This window comes from Ips typographus, linkage group LG8 (genome assembly GCF_016097725.1).
Source record: "Ips typographus isolate SLU linkage group LG8, UJ_Ityp_2.0, whole genome shotgun sequence".
Lineage (NCBI taxonomy): Eukaryota > Metazoa > Arthropoda > Insecta > Coleoptera > Curculionidae > Ips > Ips typographus.
In genome coordinates this window covers 220,361-246,406 of record NC_138429.1, presented here as the reverse complement: position 1 = coordinate 246,406, position 26,046 = coordinate 220,361, and the positions used below count along the sequence as shown (strand labels likewise).

The 26,046-nt window shown below is 34.2% G+C and overlaps 1 protein-coding gene and 1 long non-coding RNA gene across 2 annotated transcripts; both read right to left on the bottom strand.

Moving 5' to 3' along the window:
- Nucleotides 1-904: 904 nt before the first annotated feature.
- On the bottom strand, nt 905-23,762 carry LOC145732875 (T-cell leukemia homeobox protein 3-like). Its single transcript, XM_081985418.1, has 3 exons — nt 23,090-23,762; nt 11,524-11,752; nt 905-1,663 (listed from the first exon to the last, which is right to left on the bottom strand). Exons 1-3 carry the CDS (start codon nt 23,559-23,561, stop codon nt 1,447-1,449), a joined length of 918 nt encoding a protein of 305 aa, XP_081841544.1. The 5' UTR covers nt 23,562-23,762; the 3' UTR covers nt 905-1,446.
- Nucleotides 905-24,918, bottom strand: LOC145732892 (uncharacterized). The gene is made up of 2 exons (XR_014179068.1): nt 24,356-24,918; nt 905-1,194 (listed from the first exon to the last, which is right to left on the bottom strand). It is a non-coding gene; the product is annotated as an uncharacterized LOC145732892 (long non-coding RNA).
- Nucleotides 24,919-26,046: the final 1,128 nt, after the last annotated feature.

Here is a 26,046-nt window from a genome sequence, read left to right as displayed (position 1 = left end):
TCCCAAAATATGTGATTTTAGGGTGAAATAATTTTGACGCCTTCTAGCGTCCAAACGGTGTTAACAATCAGCTCCTGGGGGGACATTTTTGGAAAGCTTGAAATCTGCTCTATCTTTTGCTTTCTCAGTATTCTGTTTTTGCTCCAGGAGGGTTAAAATGGCGGCCTAAAACACCATTTTGTCTGTCATTTGTTAAAACTACGTGAAATTTCCTTTAAAATGAGGTACAAGTCAATATTTTGACAGAAAATTCAAAATGGCTGCCTGGGACGCCATTATGTCAATTTTTAATGTAACCAAAAGCTCTTAATATTTAGTAATAATTGTTATATTTTATCAGATACGAATACATTGTTTGTTAAAACGAGATTTAGCATTGTGACGGCATTTTTTGTAAATTTGGCTTTTGGACCTAATAGACACTCTTACTGTCAATATGGCCAGCACGCAGTCCGGATCTGTATCGCATAAAACATATATTTGGATAGATTTGGTGAAAAACTTGAGGAGAATTCATTATTTTGAGCGTGAATCGTATAGTTGCCAGAATACTCTTCAGAACAGTGGTGAAAAAACAATTTTTACCTGAAAATCGAATATCTCAGAAAAATAGAACGCGATTCAAAATACATAATCTACAGAGGTCTTCTCTACTAGCTGAAAGGTGTTTTTATTCACACACCCAGTTTATTTAAAACAAATTTTGTTAAATATCATCAGTTGGCAATAGAAACAATGTTAATTTCTTGGGGCAGAAAAATACGGTAAGTTGATTTCACAGACGACTGAATAAAACACTTTTCGATTAAAAAACCTGAATTCTCAGTAAAGCAACATGGCAGTTTTATGCTCTAGAGACTGTAATGGTTGCATGACAGGGCTTCTAACCATTAAAACGTAATAATAGTGTCATATTTTTATTTTCCAATACGACATTCTTGTGCTTACAGTAATAACTTATATCTACAATTCAAATCACACTACTTTTCTGTAATTACAGCAAAAAAACGCCATTTTTTTTTTACAATTTAGAGTACGGTTTCATCACGGAACTTTAGTTTGCTAGTTTTAGGTTTTATATGCTATTATTAACAATAATAAACTATGTACAATTAATTTTCTTCAAGTCTTGAGTTTTCCGTTTAAAAATTGTTATAAAATGTAACTCAAGTAGTTACAGTCTATCCGGCGAACCTACGGAGTAATAAAAGCGAAAAAGGACTTCTCGAGTCTCATGTCTCGATTCACGTACCTGTTTTACAGTGTAATACGGGTCGACCAAAGTTGCCGCCCATCGAATTTTATTACTCCGTAGGTTCGCCGGATAGACTATAGTTGCAGCTATTGCACATTCTTTAAAAATCCGTTTTTACATAGAAAAGGCCGTCACAATTATGTGAGATCACTACAAGCAAACCTCAGTTAGGATTGATTGAACGGACGAATTCAACACATCGATTCGGCTAAAGCTGGTTGGGGAGCGCTGTAGGGTCCAGCCCAGGGCTGTAGGTTCTGTAGGGCGCTGAGGGCTGTATCTGTGGCAGTGGCTGGTGCTGAGGGCGCTTCAGTCATGTAGCCTTTACTCAAAGCCTCCGCTTGTAAGGAGAGCATTAACCGATTTGCTGCTTGTCGTTCTGCTTCTCGTTCTTCAGCAGTTTGACGTCTGTAACAAAGATGGTTTCGTGTTAAGTTCTTCTTCTACGGAATTTAACAACCTAAATAAACTACGTTTCAACAATTATACTGGGCAGTACTGTATATCCGTTTCCGCATTTCACTTTTGTCTCATTAAGTGATAACTCTTTGTAACGTGTAAAGTACACTTAACGTCTGATAGGTTTTGCTTATATATTTTGCTTTTGTACCCCACTTAATTACGACATATCGCCAGCAAATACATCACTTTGCTTTCTTCATTTACCGGAAAATAAAACGAATTTTGTGATATATGTGTTGTTTAATTGAGTGGTTAAGTGTGTTTATTTTAATGAGTTTCGTTACACCCATTGTCTTCTGAATTGCATTTTAACGGTATTAAAAGTCTGTGTTAGTCCACATTTGTTTTGTAGTTTGTGATTGGTCGAAAAAAGCAGCTTTCAGCTTGCTGTTTTTTTCGACCAATCAGAAACCACGAGCAGTGCTGTAATTTAGCAAATACTGCAGCACATATGAACTGTACCCTTAGTAACACACATTTGGACATTTAAGGTTATAAAACTGTATAATATTTTTCCTAGAAAACACGATTACAAAACAGATTACTACAAACAATGCTAGTATAAACAAATTTGACTAAATTTTTTTAAAAATGACCCAAAATTTGTACAAATTAATAATGCAATAAACGTGTGTCTTTTATGTGAATATTCTTAATATTTGACAACATTTTTCCTGATCAATTTGTGAGTGCAACAGAAACTTTCCAAAAGTGTGAATCAAATTAATTTAAAATTTAAAAATGATCCAAAGTCTTGAAAAAACAAATAAAAAAAATAACTGTTTTCTCTGAATGCAATGCAGCAACCAAAAAATTTAAAAGTAAAAGTAAGGTTAGGTTAGGATGGTGTAATTCTAGTGATGGGTAAATTACCGCTAAAGTAAATATTTTGCTTTGCTAAGAAAATTTGACCAGTAAATTACAATTATTATGTTTCTGGCAGTTCAAACTTTGACACCGCTTTTCTCCCTGACTGTACCAAATTTTGTAGTAATTTTGTATGTTATTGAATAGGAAATTTAATGAGGATTCCAAAAATGTACTCAAAACAGTCATTTTCCCACTCTAAGTAGGTTTTACAAGCAATTTTGTCCGTGACTGTTTGTTCAAACGGTGTTACTAGCAATTCAAACTTTGATACCCATTTTTCCCTTGACTGTATTAAATTTAGTAGTGTTGTTTTATGTTATCAGATAGGAAATTTAATGAGGATTCCAAAAATGTACTTAAAACAGTCATTTTCTCACTCTAAGTGGGTTTTACAAGCGATTTTATCTCTGACTATCCTTTCAAACTGTGTTTTTGGCAGTTCAAACTTTGACACCGCTTTTCTCCCTGACTGTACCAAATTTTGTAGTAATTTTGTATGTTATTGAATAGGAAATTTAATGAGGATTCCAAAAATGTACTCAAAACAGTCATTTTCCCACTCTAAGTAGGTTTTACAAGCAATTTTGTCCGTGACTGTTTGTTCAAACGGTGTTACTAGCAATTCAAACTTTGATACCCATTTTTCCCTTGACTGTATTAAATTTAGTAGTGTTGTTTTATGTTATCAGATAGGAAATTTAATGAGGATTCCAAAAATGTACTTAAAACAGTCATTTTCTCACTCTAAGTGGGTTTTACAAGCGATTTTATCTCTGACTATCCTTTCAAACTGTGTTTTTGGCAGTTCAAACTTTGACACCGCTTTTCTCCCTGACTGTACCAAATTTTGTAGTAATTTTTTATGTTATTGAATAGGAAATTTAATGAGGATTCCAAAAATGTACTCAGAACAGTTATTTTCCCACTCTAAGTAGGTTTTACAAGCAATTTTGTCCGTGACTGTTTATTCAAACGGTGTTACTAGCAATTCAAACTTTGATACCCATTTTTCCCTTGACTGTATTAAATTTTGTAGTGTTGTTTAATGTTATCAGATAGGAAATTTAATGAGGATTTCAAAAATGTACTCAAAACAGTCTTTTTCCCACTCTAAGTAGGTTTTACAAGCAATTTTGTCCGTGACTGTTTATTCAAACGGTGTTACTAGCAATTCAAACTTTGATACCCATTTTTCCCTTGACTGTATTAAATTTAGTAGTGTTGTTTTATGTTATCAGATAGGAAATTTAATGAGGATTCCAAAAATGTACTTAAAACAGTCATTTTCTCACTCTAAGTGGGTTTTACAAGCGATTTTATCTCTGACTATCCTTTCAAACTGTGTTTTTGGCAGTTCAAACTTTGACACCGCTTTTCTCCCTGACTGTACCAAATTTTGTAGTAATTTTGTATGTTATTGAATAGGAAATTTAATGAGGATTCCAAAAATGTACTCAAAACAGTCATTTTCCCACTCTAAGTAGGTTTTACAAGCAATTTTGTCCGTGACTGTTTGTTCAAACGGTGTTACTAGCAATTCAAACTTTGATACCCATTTTTCCCTTGACTGTATTAAATTTAGTAGTGTTGTTTTATGTTATCAGATAGGAAATTTAATGAGGATTCCAAAAATGTACTTAAAACAGTCATTTTCTCACTCTAAGTGGGTTTTACAAGCGATTTTATCTCTGACTATCCTTTCAAACTGTGTTTTTGGCAGTTCAAACTTTGACACCGCTTTTCTCCCTGACTGTACCAAATTTTGTAGTAATTTTTTATGTTATTGAATAGGAAATTTAATGAGGATTCCAAAAATGTACTCAGAACAGTCATTTTCCCACTCTAAGTAGGTTTTACAAGCAATTTTGTCCGTGACTGTTTATTCAAACGGTGTTACTAGCAATTCAAACTTTGATACCCATTTTTCCCTTGACTGTATTAAATTTTGTAGTGTTGTTTAATGTTATCAGATAGGAAATTTAATGAGGATTCCAAAAATGTACTCAAAACAGTCTTTTTCCCACTCTAAGTAGGTTTTACAAGCAATTTTGTCCGTGACTGTTTATTCAAACGGTGTTACTAGCAATTCAAACTTTGATACCCATTTTTCCCTTGACTGTATTAAATTTTGTAGTGTTGTTTTATGTTATCAGATAGGAAATTTAATGAGGATTTCAAAAATGTAACTCCTTAACCCAACACCGTAAGTTTGCAGGATCGTTTTTGCTTCCAGTATACAGGGTGTGCAAGAAAATTTTGGTGGTTCACTATTTTTGTCACCCTGTACGCAATTTTTAAGATAGAATTTTTTACTCTACGCCACTGGAAGGACGAGTTCAAAACGGTTCGTTTAAGTGTTTGAACCACCCTAAACTCTCAAAAATAACTGAGTAAATTTGAAACCACAATTTCAACAGATTTGCAAACCAGTTTTTGCTAAATAACTCAGAAACGGTGAAAGTTACGAAAAATGTTTAAAAGAGCAAAAATGTTCGTAAAGAAGTGAAAAACTCATCCCTACAAGTTTTACAGTCTGTCAATGCTCCTACTATACAGGGGGTGCTGAAAATTGTAGCGATTCAGATTTTTTGGTCACCCTGTACGCAATGTTTAAGATAGATATTTTTACGCTACACCACTGGAAAGAAGAGCTCAAGACGGTTAATTGGAGTGGTTAAACCTTTCTGATCTGCCAAAAATAACCGAGTTACAGGGTGTTCAAATTTGAAACAACAATTTTGGAAATTTGTAGCATTAAACCAGTTTTTGCTAAATAACTTAGAAACGATGAATGTTGCTTAACTTTGCTACTAGAATGTGTAGTGATTCAGATTTATGACTTTTTAAATTAATGACAGCTATGACAGAAAAATTATATTTTTTAGCAAATTTCGACGCCAAAGCAGCAACGTTGCCATATGGTGAAACAATACATGTGACGTCATCAGAACCCCCAAAAAAAATGGCGTTTTTCCTTAAACAATTCTGCCATCAAAAATAAGAAATTTCCTCGCTTTAAAGTCTTGTTTGTATTATAAATGAGCTTTTAAACGGTAGATACTGGAAAGGTGCGAAATTATTAAACGATTTCGACTTGGGTTGACAGAAGTTAGGGGCCCGGCGGCATTTTAAAGTGCGGAAATGTTAGAATCCCTTGTCAAATAACGTTCAGTACACGACGTTTGCCGGGGGTTGGTTTGGATGAAACTTAAAAGCCCGTTTTGCCGGATTCTCACAGTTAGTTGAGCCGCGTTTTATTTGAAAATTGCAACCTCAAAATATCAAAATAATAGCAGCTCAAGCCGACGAAATCGGTGGAGTTAAAGGTGGAAAAAGGGCTGGTTTTATGGTGTTGAAAGTAGCTGTAAATATTTAACGTTCTAAACACTAGACCTGTGTCAGCTTACATTATTCAACGTATCGCTTCTGTCGGCTCCTTAATAATTCAGAAGCTTTTAGGGTGTCAAATTGGCAATCCGGCCGCCAATCGGATTGCCGTCGGTGCAGAACATCCGGCCGGACATTGGCCGTAATGGATGCTACAATACCGGACAAGTGGCTTTCTTCAAAAAAAAAATCATTGAGAAAAATGATGTGTCAAACTTAGTACAAATTTAAACTTTATATCTCACACAAAAAGATTGAATTGTAGGCGTTTTACATTATCCGGTAAAAGGTAAGCAGAATAACTCCGGACAGAGTAAAATGGCTGGTCGCTAATTATTAATTACAGAAAGGTAATTAAAATCGTTGGGATTCTGTTTATCCATTCCGTTCTCCCCAAATAAGGGTACTAATTACCGTTGCGCCCGCGTAGTTTAATTACGGCTTTAATTAATTATGAAGGCTTCATTGTATTCAACACCTAACGCTATTTAGATAATGCGGCCCGCTATTTTGCTACCGGCGGCGGCGCCGTTCATTATTTCCTAATTTCGGGGCACTGGCTAATTTGTTTTCGCTAAAATTAGTTGGCGGCGGCGAATTTACGACGTCGAAAAGTTGCCGAAACTTTGGTCGGAATTAACTCTCCATCCCCCGCCCCGACACAATGCAAAATACGAAATGACTGCGCCGCTTAACAATGAAAACAAATTACGCGGAAAGGGTTCGGAAATTAGATGAAACAACAATTTGCCGCCCCCCGTTTTGACATCGTCTGGTTTAATTAATGTTCATTTAAATTATCGGCCTATCAAAATGATCTACAGGAGTGGTAAATTCAAAACGGACCATAGGAAAACCGTGTAACCGGACAGAGAAACATCAATGACTGCGTGCGCGGAACAAAGACGGAAAACAAAAAAAATATCAAGTAGGCCGAAATTTCAGCTGTCAAACGCCAAGGGCACGTCATTGACGTTTAACGCACCACGTTGCCAGATGTTTTTTTATCATTAAAACCTGAACTTTACATCAATTTTGTATTTATTTATTTTTTATATACAAGTTGACACAGTTTTTTATTTTAATAACAATATCAGTCAATATGGAGGTTTATTCCCTAATCCTTTTGAAAATTTGCTAAAACTATATGTTGTGCCTATAAAAGCACAATCAAAGTAGTTATTTCAAATTCATATTGTATTAAAAAGTTATGACCTAAAACTAATAATTTATTATACTATTTATGTAATTAGTTCAAAAATCTGTATGATTGCAAATAACTAATTAATAATAATTACATACATACTTTGACAACTTTGTGAAGCACTTTAGACAATAACTTTCATCCACCAACAAAGACTTCTTTATTTTTTAACTTTTGATACATGATTATGAGTTTTTCTACAAAAAAGTGTTACCAAAAAACATTAATGACCAGGACATAAAATAAATAAAACCACTTACTTTGTTCATACATCTCCTATATGGAGATTCAATTAGTTGGGACTGCCTATATAAAGCTATTTTAGGTGAACTCAACGAAATGCATGGCTTTACTTTCTGGGATATAAGGCTCACTGTGGGAACAGTCCAACTCGCTAAAAATACTGTTGATAAACAAAAACTCTAATGCAATAATTTTTGTTTTACTTATCTCACAGCAGCCAAAAGGATAAAAGAACCTCGGTTCAGGTTCAAAAAACGATATTAAAACAAGGACAAACTGCTAGCTTTGTTTACCTAAAGCCAGCTCAGTCTTAAAAATCACAATAATAAGTAATATTATTATGTGTACACACACCAACGCACGAATTAACTATTAACTGCTCAATAAATAAATGATCTGTGAAATAAATAATGCCTATTAAAATAGAAGATTCTTAAGATTCAAAAATCACGTGACCACCATGTGATTTCAAAACTATGGCGTCATGTGACTTTTTGATCATTACGCCACGAAAAAGCACCTCCCACCACCATATTATTTCATCTGTCATCTGTGATTAAAAATCTAACCTCAAATTAAAAGTAAACAAAAACAATTAATTATGTTATGTTGATTAATTAATCGATTCCTAAAAGTATACGGAAAGGGTGAAAACCTAGGAGAAGACCACGTGGATGTGACAGTGACGGTTATAGTTTCCCCAAGGAATGACTATTTTTTGCTCGGATCGTGCCTTTAAGCGATTTTTTAGACCTTTTTGTAGCTATCTGGGGCTCAGGGGCTCTAGCCCGACTATCTGAGCCTCTTACGTTTTGAGCTGGCGAAATACCCTAGTTGATGGAGCCAAAATACCAGAAACCAAACCAACCAATTAATCATGACAGATATATTAATACAAGAATGAACTCCTATATTGTAAGATTTTGGGGTAATTAGTCAATCAAAAGTGGTAATTTTTTTGGTCTCCTTTCGGCCAGGGTAAGTAAATTAAAAATGTCATTAATTAATGAAGGATTGCACCGACGTAATTAAGAGCGCCCTAAGGTTCACTTAGGGTTGAGATTTGACTGTGACAGACCATGTGCAAAATGTCACAGTCAAATTAGAACCTAGTCTAGGGTGGTCTTAAATATGTCGGTGTAATAGACCCTTAAGCACAATCAAACACAACGGGGTGCATATTTTTGAAAGGAGGGAAGGAAATTATCAAGAAAAAGACCTGTAGAATGTGACAGGAATTCGCCATTGTCAGCTTGTTCTGTCACATTCTATCAACACTGCTCTTGAGAATTCCGTTCCCTGCTTTCAAGAATAGGCTCCCAGGTGTGGTGCGATATACGAGGTGCCACCGTATTTTTAGTTCTTTTTTGATGAAATCGATGTCAGATTGTTTATTTAACTTAAAAAAACTTAAATCTGACATCGATTTTATCAAAAAAGAACTAAAAAAATACGGTGGCACCAAAACTAACTAAAAATTCGATTAACGTAGAAAAATTATGACAAAAATCACTATTTAACTAGAAGTTAAACGTATAATTTTTCAATTACTTTCAGATCTGGCAGAAAGTTTTACAAGATTCGAAATGACATTTCCTACGTTGCTTCTTAGCTAAAGAGACACTAATTGAATTTGCAAGCCCTATTTCCCCTTTTATTTTGTTTGCTACAGTTCTGTTTTCTGTCTGGTTTCTCCCATTAACATGCAATCTCTTTGGATTTGGTTTGGTTTAACCCCCGGAGAAACAACGAACTCAATTAGTCTGTTAGATATCTTGGCCGAATCCTTTTATTTCTCCAAACAAGTCGACGAATTTGTCTGAACCAGCTGACAGTCCTGACCTAACCCTATTACCGAACAATGTTAATGGCCCAAAGACCTAAAACTAAAAGATTAGCCCTAAAGTGGCTTTAAAATGTAACATCTTTTTTCAATGTCGATTAAAACCGTAGTTATGTCAAGTAGTTCCCTTAAACAAACAGCCTCCACTTTTAATTACCTGTTCGGTAATGGAGGTACCGTGTTAAACAGGTAACTGGCGCCGACCGTTGACAGTTGACAGTCGCCCCACATCGTTACAAGATTTAAACGGAACCAGCTCCATTGCCGTCCTTTTTTACCTCGTATTATGCAGATTAGTCGTGTCGCTATCAAGTGCAACTTGGTATCTTTAATTTTAATTTAAAGGAATCTCTTAATAGCTTTAATGGTATTAATGTAGCGCGTAATTAGGTACGGTCTTTTAAGTGGAACTTCTGGTTTTCGAAACAGTTCAGGGAACGTGCGTTTCCGTTTATCTTGTTTATGCTCGGACAATATAAATATCTACTTTTTGTTTTATAATAGCGTTCATGCATATACGAGACCATTAATGCACTTTATTCAGAACAAGCAGGTTTAAGCAAATTAATTGACTTTCCTGTCATTATGTGGTTTCCTTAAGATACATCCTGTATAGTGGAAGCAAAATCGGTCCTGCAACGGTGCTGAGTTAAGGAGTTGCTTACAAACAACTTTAATTCTGAGTTATTTAGCAAAAACTGGTTTTCATCAACAAATTTTCAAATCAGTTGAAATTGTGGTTTAAAATTTGAATACCCTGTAACTTAGTTAGAGGGCTAAGGAGTTGATTAGACACATTTTTGGTGTCTTGTAATTTTTTTATAAATTTTAAAGTTTTTGAGTTTTTTAGGAAAACCTGATTTGGTGCAACAAATATCGCCTGGAAAAAACACTTGGAGTAAGAAAATGATTATTTTGAGTACATTTTTGGAATCCACATTAAATTCCTTATCAGATAACCTGAAAAACACTACAAAATTTGGTACAGTCAGGGAGAAAAGCGGTGTCAAAATTTGAATTGTCAGAAAAAACAGTCAGGGACAAAATCGCCTGTAAAACCCACTTGGAGAAGAAAATAATTGTTTTAAGTACATTTTTGGAATCTACACTAAATTCCTTATCCGATAACCTGAAAAACACTATAAAATTTGGTACAGTCAGGGAGAAAAGCGGTATCAAAATTTGAATTGCACGAAAGACAGTTTGAAAGAACAGTCAGGGACAAAATCGCTTGTAAAACCCACTTGGAGTAAGAAAATAATTGTTTTAAGCACATTTCTGGAATCTACATTAAATTCCTTATCCGATAACCTGAAAAACACTACAAAATTTGGTACAGTCAGGGAGAAATACGGTGTCAAAATTTGAATTGCCAGAAAGAACCGTCAGGGACAAAATCGCCTGAAAAACCCACTTGGAGTAAGAAAATGGTTGTTTTAAGCACATTTTTGGAATCCACATTAAATTCCTTATTCGATAACCTGAAAAACACTACTAAATTTGGTACAGTCAGGGGGGAAAGCGGTGTCAAAATTTTAATTGCCAGAAAGAACAGTCAAGGACAAAATCGCCTAAAAAACCCACTTAGAGTAAGAAAATGATTGTTTTGAGTACATTTTTGGAATCCATATTAAATTCCTTATCCGATTACCTGAAAAATACTATAAAATTTGGTACAGTCAGGGAGAAAAGCGGTATCAAAATTTGAATTGCACGAAAGACAGTTTGAAAGAACAGTCAGGGACAAAATCGCTTGTAAAACCCACTTGGAGTAAGAAAATAATTGTTTTAAGCACATTTTTGGAATCCACATTAAATTCCTTATCCGATAACCTGAATAACACTACAAAATTTGGTACAGTCAGGTCAAAATTTGAACTCCCAGAAACACAGTATTTGTAATTTACCAGTTTTTGGGTAAAGTAAAATCAGTAATTCCATTACAGCGCTGTTTGGTGGCTTGTGATTGGGTTGGTTGGTTTGCGCCGCAAAATATGGAGAGACATAGGCAGTTTTTAAAAGCTTTTAAATTATTTTCTTTTCGAAACAAAGTAAAGATGACATTTCAAACTGGATCAGAGTTAATTTAACAAATTAATTTATTCTTGTTGAATGAGACGGCTACACCTGCCCTATATCAGCACGTGACCCAAAGGATATCAAGAGTATATTCGAGAACATCTGACCGGGTCAGTGGTGACAAAACCTTTTACCTCCTCATTAATTATCCACTACTACACCTTACACTAGCTGACTCACCTCCATTTCGTCCTTCTGTTTTGAAACCACGTTTTCACTTGAGCATCAGTCATTTTCAGTGTTTTGGCCAAAGCTGCACGTTCAGCGGATGCCAAATATTTTTGTTTGTGAAATCGTTTCTCCAGTTCCGCTATTTGCAGTCTCGTGAAGGAGGTTCGCGGTTTCTTTCGTTTCGGCGGGGTTCGGTTCTGGTAAGGGTGGCCGATCCGTCTCGTCATGGGAAAACTCGCTGAAAACAAAAAAAAAATCTTTTACACACAAGCCACGCGGGAAGAGGCAGAGAGTAACCGAAAAGACGCCCTTCTCCCTTTCTCCGGTTAACAAGGGGATGGTTAATGTGCTAAAACACTTTACGATATCGTCGCCATAACGACTCAATAACTTTGCAGCCGCGCTATCATCAGCACTCTTGGCGAAATTACGGTATAAAATTACGCGTATGCGGACGACACAGCCATTTTAATGGGGGCTGTTATGCCTGTCTTTTTAAGAAAAGAGATAAGTGTTATGAGGCAGTTGAGAAAATGGGCCAAAAGGTGAAACTTGTTCGATAATACACTTTAAAGATTGCTCAAAGAATAACAATGATAATTTATACAAAACGAAAAAAATAATGAATAATACATACAGCACGCGACATACAGTGGCGTTCCTAATAGCTGTAATCATTATAATAACACGACTGATTAGTATCATCGGAGGTCCCCCGGGTAACCGGACCCGCCCATCTACTTTCTTTAGATACCATAAATTATTCATGATGATATACTTGAGTCACGTGTTTGGTGTTGCCTTTCGTTCTCATCATCATAATTTAGTGGGTTACGATACTTCAAATCCCCCAACCAACAGAAAGCTTATTGTTGTTTGGGAAAAACTAACTGCGGTGTAAACATAGCTTTCCAGACCAAAAAAAAAAGAGTAACTCGAATGGAGCGAACAGTAACGTATCAAACGTTATGAAGTCACTTCAAATCCGGCGGCTTTTCTCGCAAGGAACTTTTAAAACGAGCGTCCTCCAGAGACAAAATGGCGCCCACGCCAGCAAAGTAATTCGCCCCACTGAATATTCTGAGCGCTATATTAAAATTCTTTCGAGTTATGGCCGCGGTGGAAGGAACCGATGTAAACGAGCCGTTTTATATACGAAAGTAATGCCGACACGCTCCCCCCGTATAAAAACACCCGGCACGTAGGGCCCGAAGCGGCTTCAGTTTGGTGCTGTCAGTTTTTCCGACACTTTCGAGGAAGCTTATTAGATTTATAGGGAAAACAAATTGGTTGGTGCAAGAAAACAAATCTTAATTAACACTCAGAACAGTGTTTACACCGACATGTTTAAGGCCACACAAGTCACGTGATTATTTACCACCCTTTGCTGTCAAAATCTTTTGTTTCTACAAAAATTTCATTTAATCCTCAAAAACTCATTTAATCCTCAAAAAACTCAATTTCCACAACACAAACAAACGCAAACTGTCACCACTATTTCCGCCATATTGGAATTTTTGACAAGCACCTTCTAGGCTTTCTAGTATAGTAGGCGGTGGATGTAGCTAATAAAAAACGAAATAACGGGTGTTCGATAGTTGTTATGGTCAGGTCGCCTATGGATGGCAATTGTCACAAAAAGCGTATGTCTTAGATGGCGTTGTTTATTAATTGTTATGATCGTAGTTGGCTAGAACCACAGCCAACTACGATCATAACAATTATTAAGAATACCCGTTAGAAAATCTAAGCTTGTATTTGAAAAATTTAGGTTGATTTTCCAAAAAAAATCAATAACAAAATGATAAAAAAACAAAAAAGAAATTTGACTTTACCAAGATGACGATTTGACGTATATACAGTATGTCCGAAATTGGTTCTACATGTATTAGGATCTCGGTAATCGTAAGAGCTACAGAGTCGATTAAATGGGGAAAGTTTTAGCGAATTTTATGTGAAACTTATTTCCGATTTCCAAATTAAACTATCTTTCTCCGTTTTCCGGAAAATTGGAAAAATGTGCATTTTAAATACTCTTTAACAAAGCCAAAGACAGTTTTGAAACTAAGACATTATTAAGGCACCTTTTTACGTAGAACACGATGACGTAATTAGAAAAAATCTATTATCATTGGTTTTGTAAATTCTTATGGCCGCCATCTTGAATTTTTGCATTTTTGGAAAGCGCCTAAAATATCCTATTCAATGATGTACTTGATGAGGGTGTTATTTAGTTTCTAAAGGGCAGAAAAACGTTTTTCAAATTTTTGTTATAGTTGGTCTTGGAAAATGTCGCCGCCATTATGAAAAACAAATGTGATTTGTGCTACAAATTTTTATATTTTACATTTTATCTCACATTAAAAAATCACTTATGGTCATCAAATAAGTCAGTTATGGATTTTGCTCAAATTAGGAATTTAATTTAATAATAAACAATTATTATTGGATTTAATTTTTTAATTATTATTGAACACTGTTTTCAATAAAACATGTTTTTTTCAACCGTTATTTTCTCGAAAACAGCTGAATATCGACATATAGGATAGGCAACTTTACGTAGAATCCATAATTGCAACAAAAAGTTTGGATTCTCAAAATGTCAACTCGAAGATCATATTTCAATTTTCGGAGACACTGTGTATAAAATTTTTTCCTCAAAAAATGCTCGTTTAATAGTATATATTACGTAACTAGTGCTGTAAGAAGCATTTTACATTTTTAGCGAGTGTGTGTGCGTAAAATGCCTTAGAGCACGTGTGACGTACCATACTTTACTTGCGACCAAACGGAAAGTCCTGTTTTAGCAATTGTCAATTGTCAATTTTTCAACGTATTGACATCATATTTGTACTAATCATAGGTATTATGCCGCTAAAGAAAAAAATAATAATGTAATAAAAAAAATTCACAAATCATGGTGCTTAAATAATTTATTAGTGTTGTTTTTAATATGGTGACATTACAAAAGAAAGGGAAAACTTTCAGTAATATTACTTGATGTGTTTGCTATTGCAGATAATATTCTAGACGAAGTGGTAGTTTCTAAAACTCTATGAATTTTTCCCAGCATTATGGCCGATCTTAAAACTGTGCGCTTCTTTTACAACTGTGCGTAAAGAGGTTCATTACGTAACGGAAAAGTATGCGTAAATATAGCTATTTACACTGAGGTCGTAGGTAAAAATAAATAATAACAAGCATTTTTCTGAAAGATAATTCCCTGAATTTTAATCGAATTTATTTCATACTTTACGGACACACTGTATACTAGCAGTTTACTGTATTTTACTTACTTAACTAAAGCTGATCAACATAAGTAAATTTATTCAATCAATAGTAAAACAAATTTTTTTTTGTTTCCACTATTTTTGCAAAAATTTTAAAGCCCACATGTTCTGTGTAGAATAAGCGAGAGAAACCTACATAACCACCATACGTCTGTCTGGTATGAGAAAAGGCATTAAACTTATTTATGTAGCAATAAGTAAGCGGTATTAAAACAGCATATTTACCCATAAAAGAGCTATTAAAATCTTCGAGCTATCAAAATAAAATCCATCATTGTCGCCATAACTCGTTTGGAAACGGACTAAAAATCGACTTTACCGGTAATGTCGATCGTTTTATAGAGCCATATTCGCGAGTAAATTTAATACTTTTAAGGCGATTTCGACTTGACCTGAAAACGGCTTTTACATGCAATACAATCCCTTTGAAGCAATCGTTAATTAAAACCGCGATTAAATCCCACCAATAAAGAAGCAAACGATTTTCGCCTCACATTAGAGAGAGCCGTTTTTTGTTTTGGCAAGAAAGCTCGTTGTTATCGAGCCTGAAAGCTTTATGTTGTTTTGCATTAAACAACTGATTAAGTGCATCACGTTTTGTCTTGCTTTATAGGCAACTTAAAACCGACTTGATTAATTGTGTTATTTCGATAGGACAGGATAAGGTTTTAATAGCTCGTTTACTGTTAAACGATTTTTATTCGGTTTCTGGTTTCTTGTTGCATTTCCGAGAAGTTTAAATAAAAGCCAGCATATAATGCCTTTTTGGTTTTAAAATATGCATCGCATTTTATCCAATCAAACAATATTATTAATTTAATTTCCTTCCACGCTTTGCATTCATACATTTTGTATTAAACGGCCCCGCCGTTTAAATACATAAATGTCTGAATATAACATGTAATAAAATATAAAGTGACTGGGCTTAAAAACGAATAATAAATTTATATTATGTCCTTTCAAATAGGAACCGGGTTAAAGTATTAATACCTTTTGTTGTTTTCGAAGTTTAAACTGAATTGACCAGTATAAAAGGTCACATATGATTCCATTTTAAAAGACACTCCGGTAATGGATTCCAATAATTTTGGAGCGATATGTATAAGGATTATGATAATAAATTAAGTTCAGTCGTCTTAATGGTTTTAATTCTGAATCAGGTTTAGGATAAATGGATTCGTCGAATTCTGATCCAAATAGTAACCAGAAGCTGAAGGGGATCAATTAACTGGGTGATTCCAAATTTGGGGCATTCCTTTAAGCTGCGAATAGGGCTTCGTTTGATGCTTTTTGGAAATATGAACAATAACAAAAATACAGGGTGTCAAAGTTTGAACTGCTAGTAACACCGTTTGAATAAACAGTCACGGACAAAATCGCTTGTAAAACCCACTTAGAGTGAGAAAATGACTGTTTTAGGCACATTTTTGGATTTCTCATTAAATTTCTTATTCAATAACATAAAAAATTACTACAAAATTTGGTACAGTCAGGTAGAAAAGCGGTGTCAAAGTTTGAACTGCCAAAAACACAGTTTGAAAGGATAGTCAGGGACAAAATCCTCTATAAAACCCACTTAGAGTGAGAAAATGACTGTTTTAAGTACATTTTTGAAATCCTCATTAAATTTCCTATCTGATAACATAAAACAACACTACAAAATTTAATACAGTCAAGGAAAAAATGGGTATCAAAGTTTGAATTGTTAGTAACACCGTTTGAATAAACAGTCACGGACAAAATTGCTTGTAAAACCTACTTAGAGTGAGAAAATGACTGTTTTAAGTACATTTTTGGAATCCTCATTAAATTTCCTATTCGACAACATAAAAAAATTACCAAAATTTGGTACAGTCAGGGAGAAAAGCGATGTCAAAGTTTGAACTGTCAAAAACACAGTTTGAAAGGATAGTCAGGGACAAAATCCTCTATAAAACCCACTTAGAGTGAGAAAATGACTGTTTTAAGTACATTTTTGAAATCCTCATTAAATTTCCTATTTGATAACATAAAACAACACTACAAAATTTAATACAGTCAAGGGAAAAATGAGTATCAAAGTTTGAATTGTTAGTAACACCGTTTGAATAAACAGTCACGGACAAAATTGCTTGTAAAACCTACTTAGAGTGAGAAAATGACTGTTTTAAGTACATTTTTGGAATCCTCATTAAATGTCCTATTCGACAACATAAAAAAATTACCAAAATTTGGTACAGTCAGGGAGAAAAGCGGTGTCAAAGTTTGAACTGTCAAAAACACAGTTTGAAAGGATAGTCAGGGACAAAATCCTCTGTAAAACCCACTTAGAGTGAGAAAATGATTGTTTTAAGTACATTTTTGGAATCCTCATTAAATTTCCTATTCAACAACATAAAAAAAATACCAAAATTTGGTATAGTCAGGGAGAAAAGCGATGTCAAAGTTTGAACTGCCAAAAACACACTTTGAAAGGATAGTCAGGGATAAAATCGCTTGTAAAACCCACTTAGAGTGAGAAAATGATTGTTTTAAGTACATTTTTGGAATCCTCATTAAATTTCCTATTCAATAACATAAAAAAATTACTACAAAATTTGGTACAGTCAGGGAGAAAAGCGGTGTCAAAGTTTGAACTGCCAAAAACACAGTTTGAAAGGATAGTCAGGGACAAAATCCTCTGTAAAACCCACTTAGAGTGAGAAAATGACTGTTTTAAGTACATTTTTGGAATCCTCATTAAATTTCCTATCTGATAACATAAAACAACACTACAAAATTTAATACAGTCAAGGAAAAAATGGGTATCAAAGTTTGAATTGCTAGTAACACCGTTTGAATAAACAGTCACGGACAAAATTGCTTGTAAAACCTACTTAGAGTGAGAAAATGACTGTTTTAGGCACATTTTTGGATTTCTCATTAAATTTCCTATTCAATAACATAAAAAATTACCAAAATTTGGTACAGTCAGGTAGAAAAGCGATGTCAAAGTTTGAACTGCCGAAAACACAGTTTGAAAGGATAGTCAGGGACAAAATCGTCTGTAAAACCCACTTGGAGTAAGAAAATGACTGTTTTAAGTACATTTTTGAAATCCTCATTAAATTTCCTATTTGATAACATAAAACAACACTACAAAATTTAATACAGTCAAGGGAAAAATGAGTATCAAAGTTTGAATTGTTAGTAACACCGTTTGAATAAACAGTCACGGACAAAATTGCTTGTAAAACCTACTTAGAGTGAGAAAATGACTGTTTTAAGTACATTTTTGGAATCCTCATTAAATGTCCTATTCGACAACATAAAAAAATTACCAAAATTTGGTACAGTCAGGGAGAAAAGCGGTGTCAAAGTTTGAACTGTCAAAAACACAGTTTGAAAGGATAGTCAGGGACAAAATCCTCTGTAAAACCCACTTAGAGTGAGAAAATGATTGTTTTAAGTACATTTTTGGAATCCTCATTAAATTTCCTATTCAACAACATAAAAAAATTACTACAAAATTTTGTACAGTCAGGGAGAAAAACGGTGTCAAAATTTGACCTGCCAGAAACACATTGTTTGTAATTTCTCAGTCAGAGTGGCGCGCAATTCAAATCGAGTGAAAATTCCACTACAACTTTAATTTAATTTTAACTAACTGACAGCTTATTTCTTATCAACAGACATAAAGAAAAACGAAAGATTTGAGCCGCCTTTGAACAAAGTTTTAATAATTTAACAATTTAAATTAAAACAGCCTTTAATTTTAGGCACCTTTTTACTTTCAATGCATTTGCAAATACTACAAAAATAAAGCTTTCTGGGGTGTAGATATTTCACATAAACACAAGTTTGTAAGTAACAAATAGATTTTAACAAGTTTGGCAAAATATGTATGTATGATTTGTAGATTTTGTATATTTTAATTTATGTAATTTTCAATTAGAACTTTATGTCTGGAATTTGAAAAACAGTTTGTGGTTGTAATAAACAAAATTTAATATATCAAATACTGTTAGAACATTAAATTTTGGTTATATAAAATCAATATACTGTTAGAACTAAATTACTATACAATCATTTATTGTAATTCTCCGCGTACAATCAGAAACTGATTTATTAGTTATTCAACATTTAATAATAATTGCAACATTACGCACCTCCTGTGACCTAATCTTGTAAACCATCAGTAATTACTTCGTGTACACAATAGGATTACATCATTAGAAACACGTCGTTGGTGAATACTATTAATATAAAGTACATTAAAAATAAAGTCCATTATAACCCAGGTCTATTATGGTATATTACTTTCCCGATACTTACACACCAGTCAGATGGTAATCTAAAAAACCTATTACAGCGGCCGTTCTCATTGGCTGATTTCTTAATGATGTTTTTACGTGTGGTTAATGTAGCAAAGCTGAAATGTCCATTTTTATTATGAATTCAACATGGCGGATGGCGGTAGGTAATAGAAGAGTGTGGATAATAGCGGGTTCGGTTTAGATTAAGGGTTTCAAATCGTATGAAGTTTTTATATTGATTTCCTGCACTAATCAAGTAAAAAAACAAAAGTTGTTTCACAGTTGGGAGTAATCAATACTCAATTTATTGTTCACCAGAAACAATAAATTGTTATTTCAAACACCATCCGAGGAAATTACATTATAGATATTAAATTGAAAGCCAAATGTGCGCCCTTTACAGGAATTATTGGTTAGGGGGTTATATTGGTAATGAGTCTCATTTCGGTAATGTTTTATGATCCTTTGTTTAAAGGATATTCAATTTCATGTGGTTTACTAATGAAATTTGAAAACTGTAATACTATAAATATGATAGTTTTTGTGTTTTGACTTGTGTTAATGTTTGGTATTTTTTCAATTTTTGAATGATTATCAGATAGGAAGTTTAATAAGGATTTAAAAAATTTGCTTAAAACAGTCATTTTCTTACTCCAAGTGGGTTTTACAGACGATTTTGTCCCTGACTATCCTTTCAAACTGTGTTTTTGGCAGTTCAAATTTTGACATCGCTTTTTTTCTGACTGTACCAAATTTTGTAGTAATTTTTTTTATGTTATCAGATAGGAAATTTAATGAGGATTTCAAAAATGTACTTAAAACAGTCATTTTCTTACTCCAAGTGGATTTTACAGACGATTTTGTCCGTGACTGTTTATTCAAACTGTGTTACTAGCAGTTCAAACTTTGACACCCATTTTTTTCCTGACTGTATTACATTTTTTAGTGTTTTTTTATGTGATTAGATAGGAAGTTTAATAAGGATTTCAAAAAATTCCTTAAAACAGTAATTTTCTTACTCCAAGTGGGTTTTACACACGATTTGGTCCCCGACTATCCTTTCAAACTGTGTTTTTGGTAGTTCAAATTTTGACATCGCTTTTTTCCTGATTGTACCAAATTTTGTAGTAATTTTTTTATGTTATCAGATAGGAAATTTAATGAGGATTTCAAAAATGTGTACTTAAAACAGTAATTTTCTCACTCTAAGTGGGTTTTACAAGCGATTTTGTCCCTGACTGTTTATTCAAACTGTGTTACTAGCAGTTCAAACTTTGACACCCATTTTTTTCCTGACTGTATTACATTTTTTAGTGTTTTTTTATGTGATTACATAGGAAGTTTAACGACGATTTCAAAAATTTCCTTAAAACAGTCATTTTCTTACTCCAAGTGGGTTTTACAGACGATTTTGTTCCTGACTATCCTTTCAAACTGTGTTTTTGGCAGTTCAAACGTTAACACCGCTTTTTTCCTGACTGTACCAAATTTTGTAGTAATTTTTAATGTTATCAGATAGGAAATTTAATGAGGATTTCAAAAATGTCCTTAAAACAGTCATTTTCTCACTCTAAGTGGGTTTTACAAACGATTTTGTCCGTGGCTGTTTATTCAAACTGTGTTACTAGCAGTTCAAACTTTGACACCCATTTTTTTCCTGACTGTATTACATTTTTTAGTGTTTTTTTATGTGATTACATAGGAAGTTTAACGAGGATTTCAAAAATTTCCTTAAAACAGTCATTTTCTTACTCCAAGTGGGTTTTACACACGATTTGGTCCCCGACTATCCTTTCAAACTGTGTTTTTGGCAGTTCAAACTTTAACACCGCTTTTTTCCTAACTGTACCGAATTTTGTAGTAATTTTTTTATGTTATCAGATAGGAAATTTAATGAGGATTTCAAAAATGTACTTAAAACAGTCATTTTCTCACTCTAAGTAGGTTTGACAAGCAATTTTGTCCGTGACTGTTTATTCAAACGGTGTTACTAGCAGTTCAAACTTTGACACCGCTTTTCTACCTGACTGTATTCAATTTTGTAATGTTATTTTATGTTATCTGATAGGAAATTTAATGAGGATTTCAAAAATGTACTTAAAACAGTCATTTTCTTACTCTAAGTGGGTTTTACAAGCGATTTTGTCCGTGACTGTTTATTCAAACGGTGTTACTAGCAGTTCAAACTTTGACACCCATATTTCCCCCGACTGTATTAATTTTGGTAGGGTTGTTTTATGTTATCAGATAGGAAATTTAATGAGGATTTTAAAAATGTACTTAAAACAGTCATTTTCTTACTCCAAGTGGGTTTTACAGGCGATTTTGTCCCTGACTTTTCTTTCAAATTGTGTCCCTGGGATTTTGTATTTTGACACTCCTTTTCTCCCTGACTTTACTTGATTTTGTAGTGATTTTTTATGTCATTAGATAGAAAATTTAATGAGAATTATCAAAATGTGCTTAAAAATATGATTCGGTCACTCCAAGTGGGTTTTACAGGCAATTTAGTCCCTTAAACCGTGTTCAAAATTTAGATCACAATTTTACTAACTTAACAAACCAGTTTTTCCTAAACTACTCGAAAACGGTGACCGTTAAAAAAAAATTGCAAGAGACCAAAAATGTTCCTAATGAACTCCTTAACTTAGCACCGTAAGGTTGCAGGGTCGTTTTAGCTTTCAGTATACAGGGTGTGCATGAAAAGTATGGTGATTGAATGTTTTCGGTCACCTAGTACACATCTTTTGATATAGAATTTTTTGCCCAACCCTACTGGAAAGAGGAGTTCAAGACGACTAATTTAAGCGATTCAACTTCCCTGAACTCAGGCTGTTCAAATTTTAAACCAGAACTTCAACTGATTTGAAAATTTGTTGCACCAAACCAGTTTTTCCTAAATAACTCGAAACATTTGAAAGAAAGCCGAAATATTCGTAAAGAACTGCTAAACTCTGGAGTTTCACAGTCCACTACTATACAGGGGGTGCATGAAATGTATAGTGATTCAGATTTATGACTTTTTAAATTATTATGTCAGGACAGGAAAATTATATTTTTATACTTATTTCACCTTCCTGGAACAAAATAAAAAATTTCCAAAATTACACTTTTTGCAAAAATGGCATTTTTTCAATTTTTGAATGATTGTAACTTTTTTATTTGATGAGCCAAAATTGGCCTCTCTAGCTCTTTATGTTACCGAGATATTGAATTTCAAAAAGAACCCCCAATACCCCTCATTATTCCAATTTTTTTGAAAAGTGCTTTTTTTGTACTTATTTCACCTAATTTAAGGTCATTTGGTATAAATATGCCCTGTGCTGTGCATTTGAACCCTTATGGAGTAAAATAGAAAATTTCCAAAATTGCATTTTTTGCAAAAATGGCTGTTTTTTGACCAATCACAAACTGTGCTGAAATTTAGGCAAACGCTGCACATGTGTAGATCATAAAACCTCAAAATCTTACAGTCGAGTTGTCGTATTTGACTTTCACAATAACGGAAAAAAATTGTATAAGTAGATAACTATTTAACTTCTTTCATTTTTAAATTGTTGGAAATGATTGAAATATAACGTAATTTCAGATCTGACGCACTTTATTGACAAACATTTTTCAATCCTGCAAATGATAAGTGAAATTAAATGCAAAATCCAAGGCGACAGAAAAATGGTACTTAATACAGTAATACTTGAATTTAGGTTGTCAATAACAAAACAAAAGAGCTTTCAAGGCAAAGTTATGTAATAATAAGAAGACGGAAGTAGTATTTGCTTTAAAAATGAACTAGAATACATTATTTTATAATGTATTTCATCAATCACTAATTTAGTTTCTACAAATTGAGTGTTTAATTTCAACAATAGTTTGGTAATAACGGTATTACAGTAAATTAAGGTTAACAAGATCATTACTTCACAATCTGCGTAAGTGTTATTGTGTCAATGAAAATTGCATATTAAAATGTTCATTGTTTAGCAGCCGTAAAGTGACTTGTGTAATATTTACCTGCAAGTCTGTCTTTGACTACTTGAGAGGCAAAAGCAGCAGCAGCGGCTGATCGTTGCAGAACAGGATCCAAGCTCAAAGTCCACGGATTAAACACGGTGGTACCACCTGGAGGACTGCCGGGACCGCCCAAGGGTCGATGGGCCGGTACTCTTAAAACACCCTGTCCGTAAAAGCCGGACGGTACTAAACCACCCAACGCACTTCTCGGTTGAAATATGCCGGCAGGATTTTGGAATAGCGCTCCGCCCGTTTCCGAGTCCGATTTGTGTTCGAAATTTTTGCCCAAAAGATTCGAAATACTGAAAGGTAACGCGGATTTGGTGGAAGTGTGCGAGGAAGTTTCATTGTCCGGACTACTGCAGTGACTCCGTAAACTTCTAGCGTCACTATCACTATGAGACAATCGTGAGTCCGTGTCCAGAATGTTGATTTCATGATCGTCTTCGCCGGTAAGTTCGCGGTCTGACATTGTCGTCTGTTTCAATGCGTTAACAACTATTTAAACAACTGCATTCTTTTGTTAATTTAGAGAATCTAGTTAACTGTCACTCCAATAAAATGTGTCCGATTGAATAGAGGAGCGAAAAGTAATCGAGGGAGCGGAACAAACGGAACGGCGCATCGGCTAACTCGAACGAATGTTGGTGGAACACTACCCGTCAACTAACCGGTTGCCATGGTATCAACAACGTAGTTAACGCCATCGTCATCATTGGCCAGATTGGCTTTTGTAGCCCCACCTACCCCATTTCCCATTGGATTAAACTGATTCCGGCTAAATTGAATATCTTTCTGTTAATTTTTTTTCGACATCACTGAGGTAATCGGTTTGCTGCGCTTGGTCGGATCTCGTTGCCCAGCTGAAGGATAATCCAAAGATGTTAAATGTTTAAGCTGCCATTTTATTCTTCTTGATTTAAGTCCCAGCTTTAAGCGAATCAAATGAAAACTATTTGTTTGTTTGTCAAAAATCAATTACATCTTTTAATAAAACACCTTATGACACTATTGAAATAGTTATAAGAAAATGTTTGACACTTAATACATAGTGTGTTCCATTATGCAATAAATTTGACAACGTAATTATTATATGACACTTTCGCTGTTATACCAAAAAGACTTTTTTTTTAATACTCAATGTCAAAATTTCAAACTATCAACTGTCAATCACTGAATCACATTCTGATGTCGTTGCACGTGGCAGGTTGTCATATTCCCTTTAAAATACAGAATGTTTTGTTTTCTATAGTCTATCCGGCGAACCTACGGAGTAATAAAAGCGAAAATTAGGAGGGGTTGACCCGCCCCGTCCATTAGTATTGGTCCGTTTTACAATATAATATCTTCTTCTCTCTCTAATATAAGGACTTCTCGGGTCTACTGTCTCGATTCACTTTTACGTACCTGTTTTACAGTGTAATGCGGGTCGACCAAAGTTGCCGCCAATCGAATTTTATTACTCCGTAGGTTCGCCGTATAGACTATAGCAGTTTAAACTTTGACACCCATTTACATTTTTTAGTGTTGTTTTATGTGATTAGATAGGGAGTTTAATGAGGATTTCAAAAATTTGCTTAAAACAGTCATTTTCTTACTCTAAGTGGGTTTTACAAGCGATTTTGTCCCTGACTATCCTTTCAAACTGTGTTTTTGACAGTTCAAACTTTGACACCGCTTTTCTCCCTGACTGTACCAAATTTTGGTAATTTTTTTATGTTATTAAATAGGAAATTTAATGAGAAATCCAAAAATGTGCCTAAAACAGTCATTTTGTCACTCTAAGTGGGTTTTACAAGCGATTTTGTCCGTGACTGTTTATTCAAACGGTGTTACTAGCAGTTCAAACTTTGACACCCATTTTTCCCCTGACTGTAGTCAATTTTTTTGTGTTGTTTTATGTTATCAGATAGGAAATTTAATGAGGATTTCAAAAATGTACTTAAAACAGTAATTTTCTTACTCCAAGTGGGTTTTACAGAGGATTTTGTCCCTGATTAGCCCTTCAAACTGTGTTTTTGACAGTTCAAACTTTGACACCGCTTTTCTCGCTGACTGTATCAAATTTTGTAGTAATTTTTTATGTTATTGAATAGGAAATTTAATGAGGATTTCAAAAATGTACTCAAAACAGTCATTTTCCCACTCTAAGTAGGTTTTACAAGCAAATTTGTCCGTGACTGTTTATTCAAACGGTGTTACTATAGTCTATCCGGCGAACCTACGGAGTAATAAAAGCGAAAATTAGGAGGGGTTGACCCGCCCCGTCCATTAGTATTGGTCTATATCCGGTCCGTTTTACAATATAATATCTTCTTCTCTCTCTAATATAATGACTTCTCGGGTCTCATGTCTCGATTCACTATTACGTACCTGTTTTACAGTGTAATGCGGGCTGACCAAAGTTGCCGCCCATCGTATTTTATTACTCCGTAGGTTCGCCGGATAGACTATAGTTTCAGAGTATTTTACCGTTTCAAATTGAGCAACTTCTTACATTTTAGGTCTGCAGTCGTTCATACTTGCGCAACAAAACATACCCAAATTACAAAGGCATTATTAGGGTTAATAACTTTGGCAACAATGCACTGATGGCTACAAGGAAGGAATAATTCGTTTTACGACTCTAGCCTTCCACCTACGTTACCGAATTGAAGAGTCTCTAATTACGTCACGGGGGATCGTGCCAGACTCATTTTTTTACATTTTATTTAATCGTTTTTTAACTGGCGATATAATTTATTGAAAAGCAAGGTTTAATACCACATTGTAGAGCATAAACTGTATTAAGTTTAAATTTTGAATCTTCTCTCTCTATTTAATAATATAAGTGACCAAAAGAAAGTTTATAGTTTGAATTGAAACTTTGAAAAATTTGAAAAAAAATTTGAAAGTGCTTTCATTGTCCTTATTTCACCTAATTTAAGGTTCTTTGGTATAAACATGCCCTTTGCTGT

Excerpts from the sequence above, each read along its gene's own strand:
- LOC145732875 (XM_081985418.1), bottom strand. The coding sequence starts at position 23,561 with ATGTCAGACCGCGAACTTACCGGCGAAGACGATCATGAAATCAACATT. Across the intron at positions 11,753-23,089 it reads AGTCAAAGACAGACTTGCAG|CGAGTTTTCCCATGACGAGA; the intron begins GTAAATATTACA and ends TTTTGTTTTCAG. Across the intron at positions 1,664-11,523 it reads AACAGAAGGACGAAATGGAG|ACGTCAAACTGCTGAAGAAC; the intron begins GTGAGTCAGCTA and ends TCTTTGTTACAG.